Genomic DNA, 24,985 nt, shown 5'->3' with positions numbered 1-24,985 from the left:
GCCGAGCCCCCCAGCCATGTCAACCAGGACGTGGACACCCCCAGCCACGCCGAGCCCCCCAGCCATGTCAACCAGGACGTGGACACCCCCAGCCACGCTGAGCCCGGCTTTATTCCCCAAGGAAGAGCCTCCGGCGATGCGGAGGTGCGAAGCGCAGCTGGCTCAGAAAGGTTTGTTCTCTCCAAGCCTCTGTCATTTATTATCATGGTGAAGTTTATATTTTAAGGTGTTGTTGGGACTGTGTTTGCACACTGACTGGGTAGTTTAGAAACAACAACAACAACAAAATCTTGTCCTTAAAGAGCTTAGCTCAAAAAATCAGAGGGAAAAAAACCCAAAAATTTACAGGAGAAGGCAAGATGTCTTGAGATTAGTCTCTAGCTCAAGAAAATACAGTCCCAGAAGGGAACAATTAAAGATCGAGGGACAGAAAAACTAATTGAAAATAATTCTGTCAAGATTAGAGAGCTCTCCTTCACACATTTATAACCAAGCTGCTGATGCAGCCGGTTTCGCACAACCTCTGTCCTGCATTTATATTCAGCCCCTGTGAAGTGCTGGGATCCAGTTCCTTCACTGAACTGCATCGTTGCTCACTCAGATTTACCATCATGTACAGATTTTAGACTGCTGGAAATTCATTTATATTATTCAGTCTTGAATAATTTTTTTTAAAAATAGCATTTCACAGCTTGGTGACATATCTTTCCCTCCATTCCAGCTCTGATCAAAGCCAGGGCCCCAACACACTGGCTTTGGTCCTTGGCCCCGTTGGTGGTGTGCTCCTGGTCCTCACGACAGCTTTTGCCATTTTCAAATACAGGCAGCTGAAGGGATCTGGTGAGTCTCTGCCTTTCTAACCTCTCGAGAAACATCAGCAGTACCCAGACAAAGGCGATCCCTTGTGCGTGCCGCAGTCCCTGCTGGGTTGAGCTGCTCCCCAGTACCCCCATGAGCTGGGCAGACAAGGGACCCCCCTCCTCCCCCTGACCCCATCCACAGCTCCAGCACCCAGCTTTGTGCAGGGTGCCCGGGCTGAGACGAGACCACCCCTCCTGGGCTTTGCACGTGCCATTGCACAATGTCTCCTTGCACAGAGGCGGGTCAGAGGCGATGCGCTTGCACCGACTCTGAGCAAGGGTGCTGGGCATTTGTTGGGGTATTTACTGGGGGATTTATCTCCCCCCTCTGAACAGACCTGGTGTCAATTGGGAGCTACAGGACAAACATCAGCATGTCGGACTTTGAAAGCGTGAAGGGGTACAGCGCGAGCAACACCATCTGCGAGAAAGACACCCAGGAGACGCAGATAGGAGGGGACGGTAGGTTGCTGACGGAGGGGCTTGCTCTCCATCCCCAGCCCCAAGGCAAGAGGTGCTGGGGGGGGTGGGTTTGCAGAAGGACCCTGCAAAACCTGCAGAAATACCTGCTCACCGACAGCCTCACACCTTCACACCTCCCTTTCTCTCCCTGCAGAGTTCATCACCACCAAGGCCCCCCCGGCAAGCACTGCTGAAGCAAAGAAAGCAAAAAGGGTAAGAGGAGGTGGGAGAGACCCACTGAGGTCAGTGGGTCTGGGAGGCACCGCGGCAGCCCTCCAGCCTCTGCAAAGGGAGCTGTCCTCTCCCAGGGGCCGTCTTTACACCCAGGTGCTCCCCATCCTACCTGCATCCAGCCACCTGCAGCAGATCAGCCTCCATGGGGGGACCTTAACCCCTTCCTGACCCCACATTTTAGCAAAGACATTAATAGCAGTCGCCTTGCTTCAAACAGAACACCAGCAGCCTCAGGTAGTGACAGGGAGGTTGGATTGTTACCGTAAATGTAAAATACTGGGATAAGCAGATGTGCCAAGAGCTGAACTGGAGCGATAAAGAGGCTCTTTGCAGAGCCAGGAGCTCCGTGTTTTAATTAAACAGCATTTGCAGCTGTTGCCTGCCTTGAGAATCGACAAGGTCGGGCAGTTCTGTGTGAAGGAAATTAGGGTGGGAACAAGCCTAGAGATAATTCTCCAGTGTATTTCTGCAAAGGAATGTCCGCTAATCCCCTTCAAACTGTAATGCAAAAAGCACAACAGTCACTCTGAGCGGTACCAGGACACCAGTAATGCCCATCAGGCTCAGGACAGGGGAGCTGGGTGGTGACATGGGGGACAGGCATGCTGCAGGGTCCCTAACCCACAACAGCCACATAATGCTGTCCTCCTGTCCCCCCCAGAGCTCCAAGGAAGATGCTGACCTCGCCTACTCCGCCTTCCTCCTCGCCTCCAGCAGCATCCCGCAGGCGAGCGCTGAGGGGGACAGTGCTGCCCCGGCCATGTCCCCCCCAGACCGGGAGGGACAGGTCTGAAGGTGAGGGACCAAGAGGTGGCAGCGACTGGGATCGGCTCTACCTTGAGGATCAGAGCAAGACATCAGCATTCAGCACTGTATATTGCTTCCACAATTTGCTATATCTGCACCTTTTTTTTGCTTAAATTCAGCTTTGAGCGGTGATTTAGGAGAAATGATTTGACGTCAAACGGGGGTGCTGGTCTGAGCGAGAAAACTGGGAAACGACAGGGGCTTGGGTGGCTCAGCCCACCGACTGCCCCGGCCCCACCAGCACAGGGGGGCTCTCAAAGACCAGAAGCGACATTTCTAAAAAATTCTCATTTTCTTTTAAAGGCAGCTAGAAAACTCTCTAAAACAACGGCTCACGCTTTTGATTCCTCTTAGCTTTCACATCCAGAGGGCAGTGCCTGCAGACCAGACGTGGTCTGACATGTTCCTATGCACAAGCAATAAAGAATGGCTCTGGCTTCAGCAGACCTGGGGACTTGCCATCCGTGGGAGGGTGCGGAGAGAGGGCACCCCAAGGGGTGCAGGAAGGGGTGTTTGGGGGGGGAGCTTTCTCCTCCTCTTGCTGCAGCACTACAGCATCACATCTGGTGCTGCAAATGGCACAGAATGGTACCAGGAACCCACCATTAATGGAGGTGTTTTGAGTGATGTGTCTCCTGCATTTTCATCAATTATCATAGCATGACATTAATTAGTGTGACAGCCCATCAGCAGCCTATGTAGCTGATTAGGCACCGGTGTTCACTGGCGCTGTACCATTTGCATACTGCAGAACAAATTCCCCAGAGCAGCTGAACCAACAATCTCCCATTTCTGACCTGGAGTTGGAACAACCGAGCCCAGTCCATGCTCCTGTGCCATGGGGCCATCGTGCTGAGGGTGCCCTGGAAAACCCCCCCTTTGCTCAATAAACCTGAGCCACACATCACTCATGCATTATCCCTGGCTGGCTTCATGTTTATCCAGGCAGAAATGAGGATGGCTGTAATTAAATGTTGTCTCTTGGTCTTATTTTCGAGAGTGGATGACTAAACAGGGAAAAGCAATTTATTGATGCATGAATTTCCAAACAGCAGCACGACACTGCTGGTGTCAGCCAGGTGTGGGTACAGAAAGCTGAACACCCCACAGACAAAGCAACGTAGGAAGCAGCAATGATGAAGAAGTTGTGAGAAAGCAGAGAAGCAATTTTCCCTGAGCACCAGGAATTGGATGGGCTGGTGCCTGCCTGGCCACGAGAGGGGCAGAAACTGCACAGACAAATTCATCCCATTTGTGTTTTCAGGGCTGCTCTCGCACCCACATTGAAATGGTCATCACCTTACTGACAGCACAGCCCCAAATGTCCCATTATCGCCCATCTGCCTCCTCTCCCGGGCTGCACCCCCTGGCAGCACAGGGGGAAGGGGCTCAGATATCAGAAAAGGTGCGGGGGAGCCAGGGCAGGTCTGTGCCTGCCCGGAGTTGCCGGCAGTGAAGGGATTATTCCAATGCAATAGGAGAGGCGTGAGCTCAGGAAACATCCCCAGGGGTGAGAAGTTGTCAAGCTGCAGGAGAATGCTAAGGTTTGGAAATTTCAGAGAGGAGAAAACCCCTTTCGCTCTCCCTTTGCAAATCCGCTTCCTCTTCACCCTTCCCGCTGGCATCCCTGTCGCAGCTCTGCTCCTCCTGCACCGGAGCAGCGAGAATGAGCCAAAATCCCGGGAGAGGTGCAGGGGCAGAGACGCGTGGGTGGGCTGAGCATCCTGCCAGCCAGCTGTGCTTGCACCCCGCAGCCCCAGCAGCTGCCTGCCCACGGCTCCTGCTCCTTCGCACTGCTGACATCTCATTTCCAAAGGGGCACGTCCCTGGGCTGCCACAGCGGGTGGGAAAGTATAAACTTAGTTTGACATGAAAGCAATAAAACGTGCATGGATTGAGGCATGCAACCCTCCAAACAAGTTACAAAATCAATAAAGTCTGATAAATAATAATTGTGACAATGTAAACTGAGGATGTGGAATAAACCCCCCACGCACACACTTCTCACTCAAGCTGTGGTCCAGACACCACCACAGTCAACAGATGGGTCCACAGGGACCTCCCCAAGCATCCCCATCTCCTTCACCAGTTCTCACCAGACATGCCAACTGATTTCCTTCGGTCAGTGACAAGCTGCGGTGTCTCATTGCATCACTGTTTCATTCCTAACGGTTTTAACAAAAATCCTGGTATGTACAAGACATGTGATTCTTAAATGGTTGATTCCAAGGGTGACGGCATTGAAAGATCAGCTCTTGTGAACACTGGCAGAGCGTGGAGGGATGTATTGACCCATTGATGGGTTTACCCATTGATGGGTTCACCCATTGATGTGTTCACCCATTGATGTATTCACCCATTGATGTGTTCACCCATTGATGTATTCACCCATTGATGGGTTCACCCATTGATGTGTTCACCCATTGATGTATTCACCCATTGATGGGTTCACCCATTGATGGGTTCACCCGTTCATGCTCTGGCAGCAGGACAAATGAAAGTCCCCCTGAAAAAAACCCATGAGAAAGCAAATTAAGAGAATCAAAGCCCTGAGAGACTTCCCTCTAGCCTTACTCAAGCCTTTTATCTAATGGATGCAGAGGTAAGATTTTATCACTTGAAATATTAGGAGTGTTACCAGGGACATAAACATCCAACTGCTCTCCAAGCAGCTTGTGCTAATAAGCAGCATTTACCTGTGCCCTGACACCAGGAGTATATAACACCTTCTGCTGCTTGGAGGGATGATCTGGGTGGTCTTGGTTCATCTGCTAACACATTAGTCCTCTGCCATTGCCAGATACTGCAGTGACACGCATATTAACACCTTGTGGGAAAACACAGTGGAGAAGGGATGTAAAGCATGCGGAACCAGTGGTACCAGCAATGGGTGTGTAGCCACTGGTGGCTAAAAGAGCCCAAAAGGGATGAAAACAGACCAGAGCTATACACCGTGCACAATAAAAATGATCTCATGGACAAGCTGGGGTGATTTAGTACCATTCAGGTTTCTCTGGTATGCAAGGAACGATGCATCACCTCGGGATGCATCACCAGGAGTGACATTATCTGCCACGAAAGGGCACCATGGTGAAATCAGAAAGTTTCGCCAGCAAGAAACATGTAATTCCGCAGAATTTTGACAAACAGACTCAGCAGGGTTTCAAATGGGGTTTATTTACAGTAATTGCAACAGCTTTCCACAAAAGTTACGACTGTCAGTAAACTACATGATACATACAAGAGCCTTTTTTTATTCAGCAACCGCATATCTTGCATAGAAAGTCGTATTTTACTGATAAGGCAGAAAAATATCATCTCAAAAGGAAACACAGGTTTCTAAGGCCTGACATACCTGCTAGGACCTGTTCTTGGAAGCATTTCTCACCCTGAGCACCTCCTTTCAGCCAGAGCAATCGGCGGCAGCAGGCATGTAAGGCTGAGCCCAGATTTGTGAGCATCGCACTGCAGCGTCAGCTACACCGGGGTAGTTCCAGCACTCTTTTTTTTAATTTATAACTTAAACAATACTTTTATTAAATGATCACAGCTTATGTCTGCTAGCAAGAGAAGCCCTTTTAGATTTTCGCTGGGAGAGCATCCTTTGACAGAAGTCAGCTAAGCGAGTGCTGTGCTGGTTTGATCCAAGTCGATGTTTCCATCCGAATGCAGGATGCCTTCTCCTGTGGCTGCACAGAGCTGGGATCGATCGGTGAGAAGCCCCACTGGTACAGTCCGTTATTCGCCCGCTCACCACTGGTCTGTGCAATGTCCCAGCAGCTTCGTTAGCGGGTCGTTAACGCCTTCTGCTCTCTAAGGAGATTTCTCCAGCCAGTCTAGCAGGATGTCCAGCTCGCCCAGGGATTTGATTGCTGCAGATGTGACGTTCAGCTGAAAGGATAAAGGTGCAGGTTGTAAGCAAAGAGAGCGGTACAACCCAATGGACAGAGAATCTGAACATCTGCGATAATTACTGGACTTAGTCATCAGCTTACCCCCTCATAGTTCACAAGTACTTGCTGCAGTTTCTCAGTGGATTCCTGTCCACAAGTGCACTTATTTTGCTCATGCTAGAAAAATAAGAGAGAATTCATTAATTTGGGGGGTTGGTTCATTTTTAAAAATAAGAGATCCCTTTCCAGTTATGCTGGAAATTACTGGATAGACTGAGACCCCGTTAAACTGTGGGAAAGGCCTTAAATCAGCCTGCAGCTAAGAACAGAGTTTACTTCAACAGACAGGACAGGATAAATATTGTTCTTGAGACCTAACGGAGGAGCTTGCTAGTCAGGGGGCAAGTACAAACACTTCTCAGTGGCCATACGCGCTCTTCACATCACGTTTCTTTGTGTTCTTTTAAAAACCATATTTATAAATAAAGATTTTGTAACTCTGTTAGATGCTTAGGATTATTTATATACCAAATACTAACAGATTAAACTAAATTGTAGCAATACCCGAGACTTACACACTGCCCGAGTTTCCTCTTCACGCTGAGGAAGGAGTTGGCGATGCTGCTGATTTTCCGGTTGACGTACGAGTCCTCAGTCTTGCAGTGTTTAAAAACTTTGTCCACGTAGAAGTTGAAGAGCTGATGGGTGACGCAGCATCTTTCTGAAGACTGAAGGAATAAATTTCATTTTTAAAAAGTTTTCCAAAGGACTTTAAACCTGTAATCGCCAGCCTTTCTGCCTCTGCTAGAACAAGCCGTCTCTAGCACCAAGCACGGTAGCGGAGCACAGCTGGATGTTTTGACTCATGTAAAGCTTTTTCAGTGATGCTTGCTGTAAATCGATAACTTACAGAGGTGATTATTTTAGACTGATTTGCCAGGATATCTGTCCTCAGCAAGGCTCATTGAGTCAACAAAATAAATAGCTGATTTCTAGCTGGGTATTAGAGGCTGAGACCTGAAGTAGTGGCCCACGTCTAGCGTGTTTGAGTGTAGGAGAGCTGGAAAATATTTATTTATAATATATTCCACCTGCTTTTAGATTCTTTAATAGCTTTTCACCCAAATCCCAACTCACTTCCCTATGCTTCCACCGACCGCGGTGGTGGGGAACCGCAGCAAAAGCTCCTGTAACCGGAGTATCACACGCAACAACCAAAAAACCCTCTGCCCACCATTTCTGGAAAGCCAGTCAGGGTGAAAGCCCGGTGCAGGAACTGGCAGCGGGACACCCACCTCTTTTCGCATACGTGATCCGCATCACTTTATCCTCCCTGACCTGCGCTGTCTGCCAGCGTCTGTATTTCGCAGGAACTCAGAAGTCATGGTACTGAGCGACTTCCCCCAGCTCCCCGAGCTGGCACACCTTGCGACCGGTGTCGGGATGCCAGCTGGTCAAAATTATTCAGAGAAAAACTGGGGGTGAGGTAAGGACACCTACCTTGACTTTGTGCAGAGAGTGCGGGCGAGACAAGATGCTGAGGGTCCTGATGGGGTCCCGGGCTTGCTGCATGGGAGAGGACAGAGATGGTGATGGATGTGCTGGCTCCAGGGGGGCTTCAGGGGCAGCCCACCAAAGAGATTCCCCAGCTCCACAGGAGCCCGGAGCAATACTTACAATGTTGGCTTTAATTGCAGTGAAACCAGACCTGATCTCAGACACACTCATGGAAATGCTGCAGGCTCCAATGTGGAAGATTTTGGTCCCAGCCGTCGGCATCAAATTCAACCAAGATGACATGGAGAGGAGGCAGAGGAAGAAGTGGGATGCCTTCATGCTGCTGCGGGATGCTTGGGAGACCTGATCAAGGAAGACAATACTGCCTCGTTATCTCTCCTAAATAACACAACTGTGATGCTTAGGAAAATATACATATATTATATAGTACTTGTACATGTGTATGTGTATTAAAAAACCCACTGACCAGTAACTCTTACCCATTTCTTCCTTACTCCCCATGTGCAAGAGAAAAAAAAAAAATCAGACAAAATCAAATATTTAATAGAAGATCTCAAAAGAAGAAAAAAAAAAGGTAAAAGATTGCATGTAAATAGACAAAATTCTTCTGAACAATTTTAATCAGAAAAATAAATACAGATAAACCAATTTTTTAAACGGCTGCTGACTCAGAAGCAGCAGGAGGTAACTGACCGAAAGCAGCAGATCCCAAAGTCTCATCACAAAAGAAACTGCTTTCCCTCAGCAATAGCACACTTGAAATGCAAGTTCTGCTAGCACTGAAAATTAAGGTTATTAATGGAAAAAAGCCTTTCAGAGACACATTATAGGAATATAAGGAAACAGATCAAAAGGATAAAATTGGTATTTTACCTTGTTCTTTGATGTGGGTTCACCTGTGTCACTGACGTCTGACCTGAAGAGCTCTGAAGAATGTGTTTTTATCCAGGTATCGGGAGGAAATAATTCTTGGATTAACTTTTGGGATTTTTCTTGCTTTTCCCAGCATGTGTTTCCTTTTGTAATTTACTGAATTAATGAGCTAGTGAGAGGGACCAGCTTTCTCCCCCACAGCTGTTTCCCTAACCTACGGAGGCGGGAAATCCTGGCATTGCCACAGTGTTTTCAGTCGGGAACAAGGATGCGACCGAAAGGAGGGACCATCGCAGGGGTTACATCCCGAAATGCCAAGCTTGGGGTTTTCCCCCAGCACGGAGCTGCCCTGCCCAACCTCTCCTGGAGAGGGGCCGTTCCTGGTTCCCACAGCAGCGTTGGGATGCAGGAAGCAGCATCACCTCCCTGGGATGCCAGTGGTCCAGACCCTCCAGGGTGGGAGGGTTGCTGGCAGTGGGACACGGAGTGCTATCAAACCAGTGTGACTGTGAAAGCTGGCAAGAGCTTTCTCCATCCCTGACCTGGCACATGGGGCCATCACCCGCTGGGTACGGGGGACCTTGCTCTCAGGCTTGCTCCTCAGGCTGGGGACACTTATCTCCATGGGCATGTCCCTGGTGATTGGGGACTGGAGATGCTCCGGTATGAGAGGGCAGGGCTGCGGGATGGCAGAGCTGCTGCCGCAGTGCCAGGACAAGTCACATGGGTGATTTAGGTGATTGTCATGCACAGTCCAAAGCTGTCACCCTGCAGAAGGATAGACATGTCACTCGAACCTTTAAAAAAGGTTGAGGAACCTTTTAAAGGAACCTTTAAAAAACCTTTAAAAGCCCCAGCGCAGCAGCAGCAGGAAAGTTCTACCCACAAGCAAAGACTCTGACTGCAAAGTGTCTGATTACCCTGCTGCGAGATGTAGCTGCTGAGAAAAACCGATGCACCCAAGGTCCTCAAGCAGACCAGTTAAAAAAAACTTCTTGGACAACCTGTACCCAGTAGGGAAGGTCAGATGGACTAGAGGGCATGGAGGCGGCACAGCCACCCTCCGGAGCAGCCGCGATGCTCCAGGTGAGAGCAGCATCCCGAGCGCGTGCCTGCTGCAGCACAGGTACCTCTGTGTGCCGCTGCCCCTGGGCCAGGGCTGTTCTGTAACGTTTTGCTGTGTGAGTAATTTACTCATAACCAACCTCAATCCTGAGTGTATCTCTGTCTTCTGGGAAAGACTAGGCAAATAGATTTTATGCCTGGGCTAGTCACAGTGTTGCTGAATCTGCCCCAAATGCACGAAGCGTGCCTCCCTCATCCCAGTGCCTTTGTGCTGTAAAGCAGCCAAAGAGGCAGGTCCAGACCTGCAGCAGGTTGCATTTGCCCTTGCTGAGGTGTTGGAGGGAGCCTCAACAGCCCCAGGCTCTTGGTCTCTGCCTTCCTCCTCCAGTTCCCGGCTGCTGCCTGTAATTGCAGCAAAATTTTCACTCGGAGCAGAGGAAGCAGCACCCGCAGCATTCCCGGGCATCCTGGTGCACACCCAGCCTCGGTGGGGAAACCAGGGAAGAGGCACCGAGTTCTTACTTAATTATGTAAATTGCAGATGAGAAGGGATTTGATTTTTTTTCTTTCCTTTTGGTAAGGGAACTGACACTTGACACAGGTCAGCAAAATGCCAGCAGGCAAGAAACAGTTACGGGTTAAAAACTGCCAGCCACGCTGGGGGAGGAAAGATGCTGGGGTGAGAGGAGAACAGGAGTGAAATGTCCATTATGGGGATCCAGGTTCTGCTCTGTCACAGAGCTCTGCATGGTCCTGGGCAGGTGCAGAGCAGAGGCAATGGCATGATCCTCACGGCAAGGGACAGGAGGACAAAAACCATGGCGGGGGGTGGGGGGGGGCAATCCAGATATTTAAAAATTAAGAATGAAAAATTAGGTGTGCAATGATGGCAACTGATCACCCCAAGTGCTGGACCTGGGGGAGGTCTGAAACCCTTGCTTTTGGGAGCAGCTGGGATGGCATCAGCAGGGACCTCGCCATGCGTTGGACCGAGTCCCGATGGAAGCGCATCGCCTGGGCTTGGCTCGCCCCAGGCGGCCTCACCCCTACCTGCCAGCTGCAGCAGCATGAAAATAACAATAAAACAGCACCCCATTTCTCATATGCTCTGGGAAGGAAGAGGAAAAGGAGAAATAGGGATTTCTGAAACACAGCAGCGTGACAATGTGGATAAGCTCAGAGAGTGAAATGGGAGCTGGCTCCCCCAGGCGCTCCCAGCACCATCCAGCCTTTCATGTACAGCAGCGTTGGGTGCAGGGAAGCGGTCCTGTCCCCGGGAGCCCTTCCAGACAGCTCCCAGCTAACGGGGCAGGGCTCTTCCCTTGGGATTTGGTAGCAGGAACGTTGCGACAGGGCACACCAGAAGCAGTTACGACCCAAACAACATGCAAAGGCGGCACAGAGGGCTGCCAGCCAGCCACCACCGTGCTGGGGAATGAAAAACTCAGCCCTGTGTGCCATTAGCTTGTCGTTCATACAGATTCCAACCAGGCGCGATGCCCAGCCTCTCCCCACCACGGAGTCGGCCGCATTCGTATCACTGCAGAGTAATCGCGTCGCTGCTGCGGTGACGGGAGCATCGCAATGAGAGCAGCGAGCTGTGCAGGCAAATGGCTTGTTGAAATGACTCATGAAGCAGCCATTCCTGGAGAGCCCAGGAGCATGACAGGAGATGAGACACCTACTCACTGACAGCCGGTTACGTCGGGGAAACTCGGCGGCAGCTCCCGGCCCCGCTCCAGCACTGCCAGCGGAGCCCTGCCCGGTGCGCGGCACTCGCCGTGCGCTGCGTGAGCATCCTGCCCAGCACCATCCGCTGCTCACCCAGCTCCTCGTTTGTTTGCTTCAACTATCCAAAACTTTTGTTTTATCCCAAAAAATCCTCAAAAAAAAAACAAACCCCAAAACCAAACAAACCCAAAAACCAACCAAAAGCACCAAGAAGCTGTTCTGATCTGCAGGAGCCCTGCTGTCAAGAAGTGACCACAGGCACACGTTCACACTCGATTTCCAGTAAAGTGTTTCAGAGCTATAAGGTACCAGTTTCAACCGTGCATTTCAATGCAGTTTCATGCTGCAAGAAGATCTGATAATCCTTTACAGACCACTCTTGGTTTGCCGTTCTTTGTCACTGCTCACATTTCACAGCACTTTTAGGTACACCAGCATTTCAGATCTGAGGCTGATGATGGTTTGTACACAGATCCCCAGAACTAGACAACGTGAATGTCAGAAATCCCTCCAGTAATTTTAATAAAAGAAAAATTGGGTGTTAATAACAAAGTCCAGCAACAGTATCTGACCTCAGGAACTCTTCCTGACATGCTTCAGGAAAAGATCCGCAAAAACCAGCCCAGCCACCTGGAACAAAAACACCTGTAGGGATTTACATCTCTCTGGGTAATACTTAGCTCCCTAAAACCCTTGCCAAAGGAGTATATTTCTGTTTCCATGGGCAGAAGAAAATATTTTCACTTTTTTTTGTATGCACCTGGAGTAATTTCTTGCACAATTGCAGTGGTGTAAATTGTCAGACAGCCCTACCCTGATCACAGCTGGGCGCTAATGGTGAGGTTGGCTGTGCTGCAGCTCCGAGTAGTTCTCAGCACCTTAAAAATCAGAGGTGTAATTGTCAATCACCTGGCTCTCCAATCCAGAGCCCATTTCAAACCTCGGTGGAGCAAGTGCTGATCTGGCAGGGTTCTCTCGAACCCCAGGAATTCACCCCAGCACCCAGATGGTGTCACCCGCCCCATCCTTTCCATCAGCTTCTGCGCTGACGTGCTTTGCTTTTTGTGATGGAAACACACTCCACGGCTGCCTGGCTGCTATGGTCCCTCTTAATTAGTGCAGCTCATTATGGCCAGAACCCAGGGGTCGGTTCCTTGCAGGCTTGCCAGCCCCAGCGCTCGCCCAGCCCCAGCTCTGCAATGCTGCTGACAAAAGTAAAAAAATTGTTTTTCTCGGTAAACTCATCAAATGACTCAGAAAAAGACTCTGCAAGGAGTTATCGGCTGAGAGGTGTGGTACATCGTGTGCCCTCTTCTCGGTCACGTTTCTAACCATAACCGCTTGAATAATTCTGAAAATCAAACACTGAGCACTGCCTTTTAGGGAGCCACAGGCTGAGCAAGGCTCAGCTTCATGAAACACAACTTTTATTCAGGAGATGTCCAAAGCCATAGGAGCAAAATTCAAGCTGCTTTCCAGGATTTCTTCTCGAGTAGCTCATGGTGCACAGGGCTCTCGGCAGCTTTAGGATCTCCCTTGGTGGGCAAAGCAGCTCCTCTCTCAGTGCTGAGAGGCTTTGGGAGTGTTCCCAACCCTGAGACGATGTCTGAAGCATCCTGATTTAGGGCATCACCCATGGCTGTCCCTGTTTCTGCCCTTTCCTGTCACCAACAGCCCAGGATGTCCCCAGGTGTGTGTCCCATCAGAAGGGAGATGGAGCCCCCTCCCCTGGGGAGCATCCCCCCATTGCTGCGGGTGGCCCCAGGCCCACGGTGTCCTCGCTGGATGTCCTCAGTCAGGTCACAGCCAGCTCCTGGCTGCGCAGGGCTGCACGTCACAGAAAATGACAGTGCCTCAGCCACCGTCTTCACGGAGCAGATGTGACACTCATCAGTGTGACTCACCAATGGCAGCGCTGCCGTCAAGCCAGGATTTCACACAAAGAGGGTAAAAAAAAAAAAAAAAAAAAAAAAAAAAAAAAAGTGTGTGTGCTTTTTTTCCCCCCACCCTCAAGGATTCACCTCTGGGGAAGGGGAAAAGCGTGGTGGGGGATCTTGTGCGCTGACATATCTGTTCTGCAGAAAACCATTCATTTAGTCATCGGAGTGGGGGGCGTTGAAGGTTAGATACTTGCTTCCCCTGCTTTGATAAAATGCGAACTCGTATTTTGGTTATCACAAATGGCATCTTCCCCAAAGGGAAATGCATATTTCAGGTCGTCACTGGTTAATAATACAGCCAAAGAGCACCTCCTCCCAGCTTTTCTTCAACTGTCCGTCACTCCTTGGGTTTCAGCAGCTCCCTCTGTGCCCAGGGGTCCCTCTGCCTGCAAAGCCCATGTTCAGAAAGTGACAATTCCAGCCAAAATGCTGCTGTGCTCAGGACCAGGCCAGTGCACGGGCTGTGAGTGATGCTAGGGACCAGGGGAGTCAGACACATTCCCCCTAATGTCAGGAACCAGATGGAAAAATCAAACTCCTCTTGGGAAATTTTCACCCCAGAACTGCAACAGCTCAGGAGTTATCCCAAAGGTTTAGCAGTTCCCTGCTTGGGTACATGTCACTCTCTTGTGACCATTTCAGAAGATTTCCCAGTTAAAGAATGCATTTTGATGGTTTGTTTTTTTCTTTTTTTTCCCCCCATTACAAGGAAATTGGTTATTTCAGCAAGAATTGGGGCCAAGTTGCATGAACAGCACTGCCACGCCATTGAAGAGGAACAGAAGCGTCCACGAGAGAACGATGCAGAGCCCAACGCCCATGCTGAGATGTGCACCAGTCTCCAAACGTGCTCATAAAGCGTCCACGAGAGAACGATGCAGAGCCCGACGCCCATGCTGAGATGTGCACCGGTCTCCAAACGTGCTCATGTTTCAAAGACTCGAGTCTGCCAAAGAGGTGAAACCTAGGCTTAATGAATGAGGCTTTTTCGGTTTCCAGGAGGTTATAGAAGCTTTTTGATGTGGGCATTTGACATATTAGCAATTGGGCTCCTCTAAGCCAACGGCAATGCCAATGCAGAGAAAAAGAAAAGTACAGGCGAGATTTCCAGCCGCCGGCGAAGCGCCCGTGCTGGCCTGCATGCTGCTGGGAGGACCAAGACTTCGCAGAGAAACGAAACTTTCTTGAAAGGTCTTTCCGAGGGAGAGAGCTGCGATCGGTGACTATGAAAAATGATCTAAGCAAATCAAACTTCCACTTTTAAAACCCACAAGAAGACCCCGTGCACATCTTCCCTGCAGAATTTAGATGTTTACTGTGCTTGCTTCTAATGTCAAACTTTTTTTCTCTCTCACAGTTAGCACGCCAATCCTAATTCCCGTTGCCAGCCATCGTGATGCTTCCCTTGTTCCCATGGTCCTGGGGGGCTCCTGTGGAGACAGGGTTATGCTGTTGATGGAACAAGTTTGGACCTTGGAAATTGGGCAATCTGAAAGATTTTTCCCAATGTAAAAGGCAGTCTAAAAGAACAGAGAACCAAAGAGAAGACACAATTAAAATGAGCCAAAATTGAAGAAAATAGCTCGTTCCAAGGATAGGGATTTTCCATAGTGAGCCTGGGGATCCCCTGCTGAAGACCATGGATGTTCCCATGACTCACAGAAGAGCCTGTGCCGGTGGTTCTGGGGTGCTGCTCCCCACCAATGGGCTCTTCTTCGTAAAAGGCTTGTTCATGCTTAGAAAACCAAAGCTGAAATTCAAATGAGCAGTCACAGAAAATGGCATCAGTTATCAGGTGCTGTCTGCAGCACATAGAGATCTAAAAAGAAAAATAATCACACATAATAACAGAACACCAGCACGTGCGTAGAGCTGTCGGCGATAATCATCTGCACTCGCAGGGAAGCAGCAGAGACCAAAGCCTTGAGCATCCACAGGGCACAGCCAGCAAGGTCGCTGCTGGGCACAGGGGCTGCTTCACCAAAATATCAAACCACCCCTACTTCCTCCTGCAGAGCTTCAGACAGAGCTCTGGATGGCACAGCTTTTCAAAAAAACCACAGTGCTGCCCAGGAGAGAAGAGAAACACCCATCACAGACACTGACACTGCCACCGCCGGGGCCAGCACCGGCCTCCAGCATCAGCAGGGCGGATGCCAGACCATTGGTACACTTGTACCGATCACCCAGCTCTGGTGTTCCTCCCATCCTTATTTTCAGAAGAACTAACAACTGATGTAATGGCAAAAGGTTTGCAGGGCATTTTCTAGCAAACTGAGCTTGGCCTGGGATTTGAGCACGCGATGGAGCCGGCTGTCCCACACGGCACCTGGGTTTGCCCAGGAGGGTGAAACGTGCTGACGGTGCAGGCAATAAATGATGCCTAATAGAGGAGAAACTGAGTCCTCGCTGCTATCAGCTCCATTTTTGAATTAACTGGGGAGCAAATGAATCACTCCAATAGCCAGCCTCATAGATTTAGCTTTCACCAAAACCGAAACTCCTGTTTCAGTAAGTTAGCTGCGGATTCTGTACATATGCTGGCTCTTCAGCACAGGTTTCGATTTTGGCTGGGTTCATATTGCCTTCAGTACATACTAACCCAGGACTCAAATCAGTCTCAATTTCACAACCATGAGGGGCCAGAGCTGGTTTCACTGGTGCTGGATGTGTGCGAACCCACACAGCGGCACCGCCGGCGGGCAGGGACGGGGGGTCTGCCCACTCCAGCCCCAGCACGAGGGCAGAGCGAAACGGGAGGGCGAGGACAGCAGAAAGGGCTCTTGCTGGCAGGTCACAGCCACTTGGCTTCGCTGCTTCCTACGTTGTTTGACGATACATGTCCCTGTAGAAATGAGAAAACATGGGAAAAAAAGATAAATCCCAGGCAAATCGCCAAAGCAGAGCGACGAGAGCCGTGCTGAGCAGACAACCCAGCTCCCGCGGAGGGAAGCAGGTCGTACCCCTGGGAGCAATGCGATTTCAGTAATCGATTTTTCAATTGCTGGGCTCTGCTGCTCTCATAACTCGAGTTCATGTTTTCTTTGGGTCTCTGTAATTAAGATACCTCGCAGGAGAAGCAGCCAGGTTGCATCACCTGCTCTCTCTGTAAAAAAGAGTAAAAAAGAAAAAAAAAGACAAAACAGAACACATGGAGGTAGAAAGTTATAAACAAAATATTTAAAACCCTCTGAAAAGCACATCTGTTGGATCCTTTTCTAATCAAAAAAATCTCTGCTTACATAGGTGAGGTCAAGCTAAGATTGTTCTTCCTCCCCCAGCCCGTGGCACAGCTGGATGCACACCCTGTGCTGAGGCTGTTAATTAGAAATTCCTCAAAATAAACAAATTCAAAGGAAAAAAGAAAACTTCTAGCAATTCTATTTTATTGCATTTTTCTCTGAAAGGGTGGCAGTGTCAGCAGCAGCCTCTGGGCTGATTATTCTGGGAATCCACATCATGAAACTTGCTCCCTTTGCCTTGGCTTCTCTGAGGGGCCACCGACACGCCAGGTTTGAACACAGCCTTGCTCGGCCATCACAATTTTTTTTTCTGGTTGAATAACGGACTGGCTCAAAGCCCAGGCTTCAACCTGTGCAGAACAGCTGGCAGGGGAGTCGCAGGGGCCATCGCATTGTCACAGTAATAGTTTCAGAGCAGCACCACGGCAGGGATGCAGGGAAATCCCCCGGCAGCAGCGGGGATACTGCAGGATCCCTGGCGGCACCGGGGATGCCCCGCCACCACGTGCAGCATCGCCGGCTGTGGCACGTGCTTATCTGCGTGATGGGGGGTGGAAGAAAAAAGCCCGGGATTTCTCAACATTTGCATTATCTGATTTCTCAAACCGTGATAACTAGTTTCTGTCTTATGACCATTCATAACTACAAACAGTTTGTGTTTGTATCACTGGTCAGAGTGTGGATGCCAAATCATGACAAAGACAATATTCTCCAGAACACCCACACACCCCAGTAATACCAAAACTAGAAAAAAGAAACTCATCAAAAAGGCACTTACGAAATGACCTGTTCAAGACAGGAGTTGCTCAAAATCGCAGGCAAGTGACACTGGAGATTTGAGTCTTGCCGGCACGATTCCTCTGTTTCTTCTTCAGCTTTGGGGTTAGCCTGGCATTTGCAGCTACAGGTGCAAGTACTGGAGCATCCTTTAGAGGTCTTGAGCCCTTTGTGAGGTGCACAGCCACCGCTGCCCTGTCTGAGGTGCTGCTTCTGGGCACAAGAGTGGGTGTCAAAGCCAGCTCGACAAGGCTCTTGGGCAGGCTGGCAAGATCTCTGGGGCAGGAGCATGGCAAGCAGTTGCTGCAAAGGAGATGGGCAAGTAGGAGCTTGTCCAGTTTCCAATTTTGCCTCCAGCGAAAAGAAGGTCCAGAGAGGCAGGGTAAGTCATCATGCTAGCAGCTTGATGGGATGATCCTCTGGGCCTTCAACTCCAAAGAGCCCCAAAGAAGAAAAAAAGCATACAAGACAAAAGAAAAAAAAAAAAAAAAAAAGAAGAAATTAAAAAGGAAAACCCCTACTGAGCCTGCTCTCATCAGCAGCAAGTATTCAAAATCCTTGTGAGATGTCAAAACAGCTCCCTGAAGTAGGTCCCCCCCTCCTCAGAACCAAATGGAGCCCCAAGCCAGCCTGGAAACCGACCTAGAGCCACAGACTTTCAAGTGAACTAGAATGTTGTCTAGAACTTGATCTAGAACTTTCAAGCGAGCTAGAACATGATTTAGAACCCTGAAGTCAACTAGAACCAACAAGCAAGCTAGAAACATGATATAGAAACATCCCTTGGGCTAAAGGCCCTGAGGAGGGAAAGCCTTGGGATGTCTCAAATGGCTCGGCTGTAGAAAGGCAACCAGCAATCGTCCTATTCCTTGCTGATAAGAAGAAGCCAAGAACGCACCAAAGGCTTTACTCCACTCACTAGCCAAAGACAAACTTTTGCTTCGCAAGGTTGTCACCCCTAGCTTGAAGGTGCTAACAAGGTGTTCAAGAGATGTGTAGATGTGGTGCTTTGGGACATGGTTTAGTGGGTTAGGTGGTGTTGGGCTGATGGTTGGACGTGATGATCCTTGAGGTCTTTTCCAACCTTGATGATCCTTGAGGTCTTTTCCAACCTTCATGATTCGATGATTCTATGCCTCCGTAGGATGCTCAAAAAAAAAAAAAAAAAAAAAGCAGTGCAAGAGGTATTTGGGTAAGTCAAGATGGACCATATACTTGACCAATTTTGCACACTTTTACTTTCTTGGCTTACCTGGAAACATACAGCATTCTTCTGAGAAAGCCTTGTTCATCCTCTCTGCTTGCTGGGAGAACCCACTCCCTGCTCCCTAAACACCAGCGCCGAGATCTCACCGATCTCTATACGGACAGAAACAGGACATTGCTGTGGGCGTCAGAAAATCTCTTAACTTATTTCAGGAGAAAAGAGAATAAAGGCAATAACCCCTCTGTTTGCAACTGCTCCCCTGCGGAGCGGGAAATAGCCCAGATAGCCTGACGCTGTGTCCATGGGCTCGACAGGAGCCCCAGCAACAAGAGGGTGCTGCCGCAGCACCAACCTCATCCAGACTCCACGCACCCCTTGCAGGGTGGCATAAAACAGCCAAGTACATGCAACCTGGGAAAACAGAGCAGCTCGCTCTTCTGGGCTGTCAGGGAGCATCCTTAAAGCCCCATTAATAGGACATTAAACAGGGATGTTATCCTCTGTCTGCCTCCCAGGCTGCAGCAGACTTCCAAATATTGGGAGGTTTATGCATGTAACTAAACAAGTGTAAATATTTCTCAGTTAATCACTGGAACACTGAATCTACAGATGGGAGGGGAGTCCCCATCACTTGATGCTTTCAGGTCAAGATTCCAGCTTGATTTAGATCAAAGGGAAGTTCTGGACCTTCGAAGAAATTCTTATGTAGGGCTCTCTCTGTGTCATAACAGAAATCACATCAGAAGTCATAACAATGTCTTCTGTCCATGATTAGTAATCAATTTCTGGACACTTAGATATTACAAGAGGGAACAGTGACATTGGTTAAATTTCCAAAGAGTAATTTGGGATTTACTTGTTGAGGTCGACATGAGTCACATTGCAAATTCTGACAATGGTGCTAGACAGCAGGCTTCCAGAAGTGAAAAATCCAACGCCACGCCTTGCCAACAAACAACAAAAAATCTTGAAAAAACAAAACCAAACAAATAAACTAAGCAGTCCACTTTATGCTCCAGCCATCAGGAACTGTTAGTCATCAGCGATGGGGATGCAGAGAGGGCACATGGCATTGCTTCAAAACCTCTCTTTACGCAAAGCGAATAAAAAGCCGCCAAGACTCTGCTTCCCCCAGAGCGTCACAGACAGCAGATCTCCCCGGTCTGAAGAGATGAGAAATGGGGAATTTCTGAAAGGGAAAGAAAGAAACACACCATTCTGATGGCCTGGAAATCTAGGGGATCCTCCAAGCTATATCTGGAACAGACAGTGCATAAAACACACAATGTTCCTTTCTCTGAAAGCAATGAGACACCAGGAAGGAAAAAAAAAAAAAAAAAAGTAAAAACACGCTCACGTAAGAAAAGCTACACACCTAGGCAGCCCCTTTAATAAGAAGCACGGGATGCTGTCCGGCTCCAGAGGATGGGACCACTGGAGTGATCCCAGCCCAAGCCCTGTGGGGTCGGGTCAGCGCAGCTTGTCCAGGACAGACCTGTCCCCGTGCCATGCTGCGGAGGAGAAGCAGAAATGCAATTCCACTGTCCTGCTGAGGATTTCCTGAGAACACACAGCTCTTAGAAGTTTGTGGGAGGTGGGGTAAAAGTGCCTGAAGGGCTTTTGAGTAACAGGCTTTCCTTCCTGAAACGACCTTCTTGGCAAACGTGAAAGCTGTTTCCTAAAGGTTTAGAAATACACCCACGCCCCCCCCGGGCACTCTTTAGGAAAAGGTGCTTTCTTCATTCATGCAGCCGGTTCGTAGTACTGCCGAGTCAATGTGTTTCCACAGCAGTAAGCACGAGTGAGTCAGATCGAAACTGCACCGTCAAGATCTCTGACACGGCAAAGGAAACACAGGTAAACACAGCCGAGTATCAGCCGTGCGCAGGACAGAGTTTCCTTTGTGGAATGGACACAGCTGGCTTACGCTCATGTAAAAATAAAAAAAAAAGTACAAACCAGGTTCCAAAACAGGGAGGAGGGAATTGCACAAGAATTGCAAACTGCTCTGCATGCTCCGGGTGTCAAACTGCAATGACTTCATGGAGACCTGCACATTGCTCAAAATAAGAGAAGTTTGGCTCAGCTCCTGGGCAGGAAGGAGGGAGGCTCCCGGCCCCGCGCCAGCTCCCGCCAGTGATGGAGGAGGTTCCCACATGCCCAAAGACCCTTCGCTTTGCATCCCACAAAAATACCAGCACCTGAACCTGGCGCTGGGGCTGAGAGTGACCCCCCTGCTGCAGGGGACCCGATGTGCAGGGAGGTGCCTGGGGCCGCATCCTTCACCGGAGGGAGCAGGTCTAGTGCTGGGCTCTGGTCCAGGGTCAGGCTGCCCACGGACCCTCACCAGGGCACCGGCTCCCAGCAGCATCGCACCCACGGACCTGACCACATCCCTTTCAACACCCTGATGCAATTTAAGGAGCTACCCAGGTCTTGACAGTGAAGCTTTACCGACCTGTGGCAGATTTGAGTTAACCCAAAATAAGCAAAAAATGTCCCAGGGTGGGATCCAAGGAGAGAAGCAGAGAAAGGCGGGATCCCGCCAGGGAAAGGGGCTGAGTTCAGAACTGCTGGGTTCTGGCTGAGCCATCCCCTGCTCGCTCTTCGCCTTTCTCAGAGCTGCTGCTGCAGGCGGTCAAGGGCAGAAACCGCACGGCCGCGTTAGAGCAGGGGAAGAGAAATGGGTCACCCAATTCATGACACACGCCGTGATTCAGATACTGCAGTGAGCTGCAGTGATTCACCGGGAGCAGGCTTCCTCATCGCCTCTGGAAGGGGCAACACCAACAACAAAAGGAAAACAAACCGGGACACAAAATCCCACGTTGTCCCCACCTCAACCCCTCCAGTTACTGACGTTTCATCAGCTTTACTCTTACTCATACATACGTACACCAAACATTCCTCCTTTTGCTCCTAAAAAGAAAATTATAAAAATATATGGTAACATATTATACTTTGCATTTCTCCAGCTTTTTTTTTTTTTTTTGGCAAAAAGTTCCTTCACAGAGGTTTGCAAATTCAACTTAAAAAGAAATTCAGTGCAGAGAAGAAAATGAGAGGTGAAGTGGTTTGTCCGAAGTGGTGTACTGGAGGCAGGCTGGGAAGAATGCGCTATTCCAAAAGAACACGGGAGCTTTCAAAGAAAACCCTCTGATTTCAGAAAGGCCAAATTCATCTCCACTTTCTCTTTCCTGGATAACAGGCTCCCAAACTAGTCAGCGAAGTCTTTATCACAAGGAAGCAGGGGTGTGTGTGCTAATATATATAGAAAGAGAGCATGAAAGAGAGGAAAGCAGAAAACAAGGGAGATATCGGAGGAGTTATCTTCAGCTCTGCAATGGTCATTTTATCAGAGCTGGGACAATACGTCCCCGATAGCACAGCACACCCCGGTCCTAGAGCCAGCACTGGGTTTCTTGGATGGGGCTAGTCTCCATTTCTAGGAAATGAAAGAGGATTAAAGAGCCAGAAACACAAATATTCCTGACCTGCTGATAGACTTTAACGCCACACACCAATGTTGAGATACTGAGGGATCCAAGCAGCAACGTGTCCCCACCAGGCTGGGCTCCTCCACCGCATCCCAGCACATCCCAGGATTAATCCCGTTAGCACTCGGGCACAACACCAGCTGGGCTTTGGGAGCACAGTCTTTGAGGTTGCTGAAGGCAGTGAAAATTCGCATCGACTTCAGCAGACACATGTGTTAACTGACAAAAAAAATAAAAGTTGAGATTTCAGATTGTTGTGTGTGTTTGCAGTAGAGCATTAGAACACCAGGGAAAGTGACAGTGTATTTGTGCAGGTTCATTAAGAGCCAGGCTGCTGGGATCCTCAGTGCAGGCTTGATGTGGAGCTTTAAAAATAGAAACACCTTTTTTCCCCTAACAATAGGGCATTCATCTAAAAATAAAAAGTAACTGTGAGAATGCAGAAGTAAGCTCACACAGCACCTTTTCTTCTTTGCGTTGCATCTGAAGCTTTCCTCTTTAGCCACATTTAAATTTACAAGAAGCAAGCAATGAAAAAAAAAATGCAGAGTCTAAGCACAAAAGATTTGATGGGGTGTGAGGAGAGGAGGGGGGTCAAGAGAACAGGAAACCCAAGTTGACGGGAAACTCAAGTGACATTTGGTTTTAATGAATGACTTAAAACCCCAATATTGCTCGCCAGGAAATGGGGAGAGGAAATTGAGCGATGTTTTGAGAGTATAAATTAGGGGCTCCATCAAGGTGAAGGCTGCAGATTGGCTCCTAACCCTCCTGTGAAATTCACCCGAGAGCTGGCCCAGGAGCCAAGCAGCTCATTGTCCCAGCATGCGACCCTGCCCAGCCCTGCTGCTGCTGCTGCTGCCTGCCTGCGCCCTGCCTGCCCGCGCCGAGCCCGCCTGCCTGCACTTCCCGCAGCTCCTGCCTGCAAAGCTCAGAGAGCTGAGGACCAAGTTCGAGGAAATTAAGGATTATTTTGTAAGTATAATCCTGCTGCTTGCTTGCCTATTTTTTTTTCTTTTTTTTTTTTCTTTTTTTTTTTAAGTTCAATGGTTTGGATGAGGGGGAAGAGAGCTTCCTCCCGGCAGAAATGATGCGGTGGTTCTGGTGCTATGGGGTGAGCAAGAGAAGTTCGGTTTCATCGCTTGCTGAAAGACAACACGCAAGAGTTTTCTTCCTAGTTTTAGTTACAATGAACTCAAGAGATTTCATAATGAATCTCTGTGAACCTTCCAGACATCCCCCTAAGTGCTGCAGAGCAAATTATTCACCCAATTCATAGGAAGGAAATAGTCTCTTCTTCAGGGCAAGGAGGTCCAGCCTCGCTGAAATCAAGGCTAGATGGAAAGGGAAATCTTTTGCTACAGACTTTTTATTTGAAAGAACCACAAAGGCCTGAACACGGTATTTTACAACTGGAGAAGCGCTGCAGTAACCAGCACTTGCCGTGGAGCCTGTAAAAGGTCGCGGCTTCGCATCGGTGCTAACGGAGCATCAGGGGTGCTGAGAAAGCAGGACAAGATATGCTCAGAGCATTCGTCACTGCATCAGCACTGATAGAGAGGGTTGGTCACATCTGTGTTACTATTTTACTTAGAGTCAGTGTGTTTTAGCAATAAAACAATATTCTCCAGATTAAATCTCCAGCTAATGCCATGGCTTGTATTTGTTATCAAATGAATACAGCCAAGACTTTAGATTTAAACCATGCTGTAAATCTCCCACTTAATGTTGGGAAGGAATATTTTTAACTTTTCAGGAAAACTTTGGCACCAGGGCTGATGCTGTGAGTGGTCCAGGCCACCCCACTGCAGAGCTGATGGTGCAACAGGGGCACCCCAAGAATGAACACCCCCTGCAGAGCCCCCAGACACCCCCTGCAGAGCCCTTTCCCCCTGCTGACTGGAGACTTAGAGATAACAAAACTGGGAGGATTCAACCCTCCCGCCCGGCGAGCCTGGGGCGATACCTCGCTTGGGGGGTGCCGTGGCTCTGACCCCTCTCTGGGGAGCGGTTTGCATCAGCGCTCTCAGAAACACCCTCTGCAGCCAAGGGAGCATGCTGGCAGCGGAGGGAGGAGTTTCACAGTCCTGAAATCGGTGGTGCTGAAGTTTCTGATTTTGTTCTCTTGCTGCCCTGACCTAACAGTAGTCACACGGTGAGATCACGGACCAGAGAAGCGGTGACTCCCATGCCCGGCGTTACGGTGCCATGCACACGAGTGTGCTCTTTGCCTTTGCTTCTGAGAGACCAGAAATGCAGAGAAGCAGAAGGATCTTTTGGTAGGGCAAAGGGAAAAAGCGTTGGCTGCCTAAGTAAAGCTCGTGTTTCTATTGCATCCTTCTACAGCAATCGAAAGATGATGAACTCAGCATCCAGTTGCTCAGCTCCGAACTGCTGGAAGAATTTAAGGTAAAAATTATAATTCTCATTTAAATCCCTTATCCTTTGGCCAGTACTTTGTAAGAAAGGAAGCAGATCATAAACTGGGGCATTTCCTAATGCCACGTGAGGACAGCTCTCCAGCCAAGCAGAAACACGTGTGTCTGCGGCAGGGCTGACACACAGTCACCCCCCCACGGCACCCGCAGCCAGCGAGCACCCTGACCACCACCATGATTTTGATTTTTTTTTAAAAAACACCCACACACCTCGGTGCTGGCGGCTGGTCCCAATACAGTTCCCTGTGCCCCCCCCCCCAGGGGAGCTTCGGGTGCCAGTCGGTGTCGGAGATGATGCGGTTCTACACGGAGGAGGTCCTGCCCGGAGCCATGCGGACCAGCACACAGCACCGGCAGAGCATGGGCGACCTGGGCAACCTGCTGCTCAGCCTGAAGGCGACCATGCGACGCTGTGTGAGTGGGGCTCAGCATCGCGGGGTG

At 49.5% G+C, this 24,985-nt stretch overlaps 3 protein-coding genes across 3 annotated transcripts in view; 2 read left to right on the top strand and 1 right to left on the bottom strand.

Annotated features, from left to right (window-relative positions):
• Window positions 1–2,349, top strand: part of PIGR (polymeric immunoglobulin receptor) — a 6,735-nt gene extending 4,386 nt beyond the window's left edge. Inside the window, exons 7-11 of the mRNA XM_010088206.1 lie at window positions 28–170; window positions 722–840; window positions 1,197–1,322; window positions 1,477–1,535; window positions 2,218–2,349. Coding sequence (XP_010086508.1) covers window positions 28–170; window positions 722–840; window positions 1,197–1,322; window positions 1,477–1,535; window positions 2,218–2,349 — 579 coding nt within the window. The remainder of the gene's footprint in view (window positions 1–27; window positions 171–721; window positions 841–1,196; window positions 1,323–1,476; window positions 1,536–2,217) is intronic.
• A 3,827-nt stretch (window positions 2,350–6,176) lies between these two features.
• On the bottom strand, window positions 6,177–8,092 carry LOC104472499 (interleukin-20-like). The gene is made up of 5 exons (XM_010088205.1): window positions 7,934–8,092; window positions 7,757–7,822; window positions 6,832–6,984; window positions 6,359–6,433; window positions 6,177–6,254 (listed from the first exon to the last, which is right to left on the bottom strand). The coding sequence occupies exons 1-5, from the start codon at window positions 8,090–8,092 to the stop codon at window positions 6,177–6,179; spliced, it is 531 nt and encodes a 176-aa protein (XP_010086507.1).
• A 14,839-nt stretch (window positions 8,093–22,931) lies between these two features.
• On the top strand, window positions 22,932–24,958 carry IL10 (interleukin 10; the record flags this gene model as incomplete). Its single annotated transcript, XM_010088204.1, has 3 exons — window positions 22,932–23,081; window positions 24,453–24,515; window positions 24,806–24,958. Coding segments are annotated over exons 1-3 (366 nt in total), but the record flags the coding sequence as incomplete, so codon positions are not given.
• Between the last annotated feature and the right edge of the window lie 27 nt (window positions 24,959–24,985).

Source organism: Pterocles gutturalis, unplaced genomic scaffold (genome assembly GCF_000699245.1).
Source record: "Pterocles gutturalis isolate BGI_N339 unplaced genomic scaffold, ASM69924v1 scaffold4742, whole genome shotgun sequence".
Classification (NCBI taxonomy): Eukaryota; Metazoa; Chordata; class Aves; order Pterocliformes; family Pteroclidae; genus Pterocles; species Pterocles gutturalis.
This window is presented reverse-complemented; position numbering and strand designations above follow the sequence as displayed.

Coding starts and splice junctions, on each gene's coding strand:
- LOC104472499 (XM_010088205.1), bottom strand. CDS start 8,092: ATGAAGGCATCCCACTTCTTCCTCTGCCTCCTCTCCATGTCATCTTGG. Junction 6,985..7,756: donor ACTCTCTGCACAAAGTCAAG/GTAGGTGTCCTT, acceptor TTATTCCTTCAG/TCTTCAGAAAGATGCTGCGT. Junction 6,434..6,831: donor AGAGGAAACTCGGGCAGTGT/GTAAGTCTCGGG, acceptor TTATTTTTCTAG/CATGAGCAAAATAAGTGCAC.